Source organism: Betta splendens, chromosome 4 (genome assembly GCF_900634795.4).
Source record: "Betta splendens chromosome 4, fBetSpl5.4, whole genome shotgun sequence".
Taxonomy (NCBI): domain Eukaryota; kingdom Metazoa; phylum Chordata; class Actinopteri; order Anabantiformes; family Osphronemidae; genus Betta; species Betta splendens.
Genome location: NC_040884.2, coordinates 28,430,919 through 28,437,484, shown reverse-complemented (window position 1 = coordinate 28,437,484; position 6,566 = coordinate 28,430,919). Strand labels below are relative to the sequence as shown.

At 49.1% G+C, this 6,566-nt stretch overlaps 2 protein-coding genes across 7 annotated transcripts; one reads left to right on the top strand and one right to left on the bottom strand.

The window, feature by feature from the left end:
- Positions 1-737: 737 nt before the first annotated feature.
- LOC114853731 (putative claudin-24) lies at positions 738-2,373 on the top strand. Its single transcript, XM_029147454.3, has one exon. It carries the CDS (start codon positions 1,346-1,348, stop codon positions 1,991-1,993), a length of 648 nt encoding a protein of 215 aa, XP_029003287.1. The 5' UTR covers positions 738-1,345; the 3' UTR covers positions 1,994-2,373.
- Positions 2,374-4,278: 1,905 nt separating this feature from the next.
- cldn34a (claudin 34a) lies at positions 4,279-6,495 on the bottom strand. 6 transcript variants are annotated; one of them, XM_055507883.1, is made up of 3 exons: positions 6,346-6,495; positions 6,191-6,219; positions 4,279-5,617 (listed from the first exon to the last, which is right to left on the bottom strand). In XM_055507883.1, exon 3 carries the CDS (start codon positions 5,545-5,547, stop codon positions 4,783-4,785), a length of 765 nt encoding a protein of 254 aa, XP_055363858.1. In that variant the 5' UTR covers positions 5,548-5,617; positions 6,191-6,219; positions 6,346-6,495; the 3' UTR covers positions 4,279-4,782. The 6 variants fall into 6 exon arrangements, with proteins under 6 accessions (XP_055363858.1, XP_055363857.1, XP_055363856.1 ...); XM_055507882.1 differs by having other exon boundaries at positions 4,279-5,648; positions 6,191-6,264; positions 6,346-6,488; XM_055507881.1 differs by having other exon boundaries at positions 6,191-6,264; positions 6,346-6,488.
- Positions 6,496-6,566: the final 71 nt, after the last annotated feature.

The window sequence follows — 6,566 nt, the reverse complement described above, 5'->3', positions numbered from 1 at the left end:
CGTTACAAGAATGAACACAATAAATTTAGGCATTCTGCACGCAAGGAACATAATAACACTTAACGTTTTGGATCAAGTTTATTATTTGTAACACTGTGGTATTGCTGTTTTGTCTCAGGTAAATGAACTGACTATTTCTTTGACATAATTTAATAAAGAAATCTGTAATGGTAAATGTTCCGTAATTAAAGTGAGGGTCTTCAGGATAAACAGAGAGATGGTGGACGGCTCATTTGGTTTGTTGACATTTGTTTGGCTCCTGAGGCAGGACCCTATCTGTGCTTAGTCTCCTTGAATGAGACATGGACTTCAGTGGGAATTCCCCATGAGCATGCTTTCTGTTATATATATATATATATATTATATATATATATATATATATATATATATATATATATAAAAATATGTATTTATATTGTCTACCTCTGATTGTCTGAGGATGGCTCTGAAAGGAGCGCGGTGCTGCCTGCAGCTCCAGTTTGTATGTACGTGCATGTACTTGTGGAGTCAATGCATCGATCCGTTACCTGCTTTAGATCTGTTTTTTCTGTTTTTACCCTTTTAATGTTGTCTTTGTTTATGTCCAGTTCTGTACATGTGTTTACGGCTGGGGGACTTTTTCTCACACTGCCGGCGTCTTTGATCTATAGCCTCCTACGTCCATTTCCCACAGGCGCTGTTGTGTTCATACGAGCACTGACAATAATGTGCACTGTTGTTTCTGCTAGAGTCACATGCAGCAAAGAGCCTGACTGTGACTCCAGCTGCTCCAGACTGAGCAGATTCTCTTGCAAGAGGACTTTTATTTCACGGGCAATGAATGTGTTCCAGGTTGCACAGGTTGGACATTTGTTTGAGCAGCTTGATGCTTTGTGTGTTTTACGACTCTGCTGTAGCGAGAGGCTCTACTGTAACTGTGATCAGGCAGATTAAAGTAGTTTACACGGTATCTCTGGAGGCACCAGGTTCTGAGAAGCTTATCTAAAAGTCGTCCAGGCTCCACGTCTCCGCGTGGACCCACAGGACACGACCCATTATCGTGCAAAAAAACCCCAAAAGGACTGGACGTGATCTTGTGGCAGTCTGGGCATTTCTGCCTCTGCCCGTGCCGCCCTTTGGCACAGCAGCGAAAGCAGGAGGACCGCAAAGGGGAGGGCCGATCGAGCCCCCTCTCCTCCCAGAAGCAGAAGATGTGCGTTCCTCCTAGTGGGAAGTGTTTGCGAAGGAGCTCCGAGTCCAGAGCCACGGCGGTCGGCTCCAATTAGCAGGTGCCGCGAGCAGCTCGGGCCTCGGCTGGACGCGGACGTCTGGAGGCTCTGCGAAGCGCCGGAGGCCGGACAGCGAGATGGACGCGTGCGCCTGCGCCCTGGAGCTGCTGGGCATGCTGGTCTACGTGGGAGCGTGGCTGTGCGCCCTCGCCACCACCATCCTGCCGCAGTGGCTGACCATGTCCACCGCGCTGCTGCCCACCGAGAGCTACGAGCTGGGCCTGTGGGAGACCTGCGTGGTTCAGGACGTGGGGGGCATGGAGTGCAGGCCTTACGACAGCCTGCTGGGCCTGTCCAGAGACCTCCAGCTGGCCCGCATCCTCATGTGCGCCTGCCTGGCCGTGGGCGTGCTGGGAATCCTGGTGGCCGTACCTGGACTCTACCTGGTCAACAGCTGTAAGAACAGAACCAAGCGGACTTTCATGGTCGCCGGAGGGGTTCTGGGGATGATCTCCGGGGTGCTGTGTCTGATCCCCGTGTGTTACATGGCCCATTTGGCCATAATGCATTTCTTTGACGAGACGGTGCCGGACGTGGTGCCGCGCTGGGAGTTCGGAGACGCCCTGTTCTGCGGCTGGGCGGGAGGCTTCCTCCTCATAGCGGCCGGGCTGCTCCTGGTCTCCTCCAGCGTGTGTTTACAGGTGGAGCCCCAGCCTCTGGGGCAGCGGCGGTACCAGGTGATGAATACGGATTGTAACCCGAGGAAGCACTCGGAGTACGTTTAAGGAGACTGCCGGCGTGACACAATCATCTGTAGAGCTGCACTTCACAGCGCTTCATCCTTTGAAAGGTTTTATGGACAATAAATTCACACAGCGGCACAATCCTGTATTATATTTTTAGACCAGGAAAATTTATATTTTCAATATTTTTTTTTAATATAGGTTTTAAAATTGTTTCCCTAAATTTGATTTCTCTTACCAGCACAGACAAAAGCACAGTTCACATAATATTATATAATAATCACCCACAATATTAAAACTGCTCTCACTGCAAGTCACTAAAATCTATAAAATGCACCTCTTTTTCTGGTTGAGCGTTTTTCGATGTGCTGTAACCTACAGCACAATCAGCTGATTCCCATAAAGAATGATCATGAAACCTGGTCCAGAATGTGTGTGTTTTTCTTGCGACCCCTCCGTGCCGATGCCGTGGTGTCAAGGTTTGTCCACGGTCCCGTCAGGGGGCACCGGCGTGGCTGCCCCTTTGCTTTTCCCGTTAGTGGCATAAACCCGCAACCCGAAAACAGCCGCCTCGCTCAGACGTGTCAACGGCGGTGGAAACGCAGCGTGAACGCGCTAATTCCGTCAGATTTCCTGGTCACTCGCTGAGCTAATCTGTGTTTAATGAAGGCTTTAATGGGCAGCGTGTACGGTGAGGAATGTCAAACAGGTTGCCCTTGTGGCTTCCACTTTGACATAATTACACAAATTTGTCAAGGTCAGAGGGCCCTGCTGCGCCCGACACTCCAGCAGGAGTCATTCATTTGCATGCTCAGGTACAGTGACATAGATGAGTGTGTGTGCGTCTGTGTGTGTGTGTGTGCCTGCGTGCGTGCGTGCTCAGAGAGGCTGATGCCGCCGTACAGGCTTTCTAGTTCTGATCTGATCGGGTCCTCAGCGCCACGCAGGCTTCAGGGAGCAGCAGAGGAAGATGATGTGTAGATTACAGCAGCAGAGAGGAAGTGGCAAATCTTCACATCTTCACCCTGATGAGAAACTGTAACGTTTTCTCAGAGGCGGTTGATAAGCAAACCCTGTGGATACGTCTGCGTTTGGCCCCAAGGGTTTATTCTCCAGTGCAAAGTGCTGGGAAGGGGCAAGAAGAGTGAAAAATCGACATGCAATTCATTTCCCAAGCTTCAGAAGAGAAAGTATGAGGGTTGAGAGGTTGTGGGTGCCAAAAACAACGGTGCAGAACCATTTCCAGATTCAGCTTTTGATAATGGTACCTGCTTGGCTCTTTCTCACTGAAACCTTGTCATAACACCTTCACCAGGCCAAGTTTGGCCTGGAGATAAGCAGCAGGCTTCCTGTCATGTGCACACCCCCAGATTCTCATGTCACATACGTCTGAAGCATTACTGCTTTTCTACTCCGCCATGAACATGGTGTGTTTCTATCAAAAATGCCCAGTGAATCTAATTATGTCAACTGTAATGAGACTGTGTGATGTAACGATTTTAAACAGCACTAATGACTTTTCCTCATTTCTTCTTATCGCCGTTCCTCCATCACACTTGATATCGGGCCGAGCAGATGACTTGGCATAACAGATTAGATAAAACATTAGCAGCAGTGGGTATTACAGTATGTCAGGCTTATCTGCAGAGGGGAATGTGCAACACAGAGGCGGGAGGGGGGGTGATGACAGATAAAGGGCTGGATGAAGAATTATTTTAATGTTTGTCCAAAATCTCTTATCTTCAGGAATGTGAACATTACTGCGTTACAGTCTATTAAAGCGGTTTCACAGCTTCTCCTGTTACTGATTTCTGGCACCAAATAAGTATTTGGTTTGATCCCAGCCTGATAATGTATCTCAGCACCTTGCTCTGGCCGTCGCAGCAGGTCCACCATTCATCCACTTATGGGACTCGTGTTTTTGACAGAGAGCTGTGCTTGGCTGAAGAGGGCCTTTTGTTCTGCAGCAGCGAGCCGCCTCCACAGAGGTGCAGCAGGCCGCTGTGTGTGTGTGTGTGTGTGTGTGTGCGCGTGTGTCTGCGTGTGTCTGCGTGTGTGTTGCATTTCCTGGCAACAGTGGCTCCGCTTCTGCGAGGCGGCCCCCTCGCCGTGCTCACATGCCTGCTCTCGTCAACCTCCCACCCAGGTCACATGAGCTGGACCCCAACATGTCTCCTCACACGGGGCCCGTTGGAAGCATGCGGCGGCGCCGCCTCCCCCGGCCCGATCCGTGAATATGCCACAGCGCAGGTGGAGAGAGAACGCCATTATAAAATCTGCAGTGAATGGCTCACTTCGAACTGATTTACTGCATGTTTGCCCCTGTTGATTTTATTAACGACATCAGAAATCTACCCACAACATATTATACACAGACCATGTAGTAAATGCAAGTACTTCAATCAGTGTTGACTTTGGTATCAACAAACACATGACTACTGCTGTGTGAAAGGTTGTGCTGATAGTAACATAGACAGTATCACTATCACCATGTTGTTATATTGCCCTGAGCCTCATGGAGCACTTTAGCATCTTTCAGCTCACTGTTTTGGTTTTCGGACACACAGCTTTACAGATTAGGTTTTTTCTCTCTTATCCTGTCATTCTAGGAATTTAGAGACAGATGTTCTGACATTTGGCCTGAAAGAGGAATGAAAAACAAAACTAGAAACTACACTGACAAGTTAAGAAAACCAGTGTACGTACGTATTAGGTTTTGAATTTAAAGTTTTTTTTTTCACATTTTTAGGACTGGTCCTGAAATAGAACTAAAAGTTTATTATTGATTTTCCTCTGTAGACGTTAGAATTTGGGTTAAATCCATCTATTTCTCATGAGGGGTTTCTCTCCTCTTCGGTGTGAAATGCGGGGTTATCTTGGCCCTGCTTGCTTCCATTGGGTAAGTCCGCCTTGCGCTTCAGGGTCGTTACCTGCCACGGACCGTTGAGCGGGTCGCCCGTGTCTCTGGGGGCCTCCGAGCTCGGGTTACGCCAGGCGAACCGGTAACAGAGGAAGAGCAGGCTGCTTATGAGCATCAGGATGGAGGCGACCATCCCCAGGCCGATGGCCGAGCCGACCTGCTGACTGACGGGTGCAGCGGGGAGGTAAAAGTCAGGGGGAAAGTCTATGGTGCTGTTGTTCAGCACAGAATTCATGTTCCACACCAGCGGTACCAGCAATAACATCGCAGTGAGGAAGTACAGGGTCCCCGCCGACAGGAAGACCACTCGGATGCTCCTCCGATCGTCCAGGGAGAAGTAGACCATCCTCACAGCCACCGCGGCGCTGACGTTCCCCGCCAGGCCACAGACCACCGCCAGCATGACCAGGACCTGAGCCGCGGGGATCTCCACGGGGGCAAAGGCGTCTGAGAGGCCGATGCGCCGGCAGGTCTCCACGCTGGGAAGGACGTGGCTGTAGAAGCACGCCCTCCAGATGCCCACCCACGCCACGCCCGAGGTCACCACCGACACGTCGGCCACCCGCCACAGCCGCCACTCGTTCAGGCCGGCGGTGATCATGGTGAGGATCCATGACAGGAACCCCACCACCAGCCCCAGGAACTGCCAGTGAGCGGTGTCGGCCAGATAGATCATGCTGTGCAGGTTCGCCGCTAATGCTCAGGGAGAAGGACCGCAGGCTCGTCCTGGCTGATGTCCATCACAGCTGGAAGCAAACCACACGACCTCTGACACCTCTCAACAGCACAAATGACAATTCACATTAGCTAATTAGTTTGTTTGTGAAATATTGGTACTGATCCTTGAATTGTGGACAGCTACCACATAATCGCCTAGAGCCATGATCTGTGATATGGTTTTTGTGTAATCTGTACACGAGGGCGATAAAAGCCTCGTTAGTCCATCGTGAACACATGTTTACAGACAAGAGCATATCTGGAGAGTTACACAACATCCATTGGTTCAGACTCAACATGGAATAAAAAATACATAAAGCAATGGGTCTGCTTATACATGTACTGTCTTCTGCACACAGACAAATGGACAACAGCTAAGCTGTCAAGGGTTTAAAAGTAATTAGACACTGGCTTCTAAAAACTAAAATATATAAATGAGGAGAGATCTCACTGTAAACTCTCAGTAAGAGGAATAAACAGCAGGAACAACACAATCCAAAATACCTTGTGTACATTTAGGTAGTTTAATCTGTCCCTGTAGTAGTTTTTTCAAAATTATCCAGTCTATAAATATAATATGATAAAGGAGAAAAGGAAGTTACCTGAGGATCTGGGAATTACAATAAAAGTCCTGAACGCCGTAGTGGGAATGAGAGGTGAGGTTGTTTGCCAGTAACTTAAAGAGCGGCTGCAGTTAATGATTGTCCATTTCAAACCTCAGGTTACACCATAATGTGCATTTCCTCCTTCTACCCACCTTGACGATTTCACCTTCAGGCTCGTTGATACACACACAATCCCACCGCCGATGCTGGATTCTTAGCAGGAGAACCAGCGTGAGCGATTGTCCACATTTTGATGATTTTGAGATAAAGGCTGTTGCTGCTCCGACGTTCTCGCCGTCTTTCCCCTCCACATTATCAGAGGAGAGGAGGGTGTGGCGAGTTAATGAATGACACTGGAAATAAGACTTCTAAA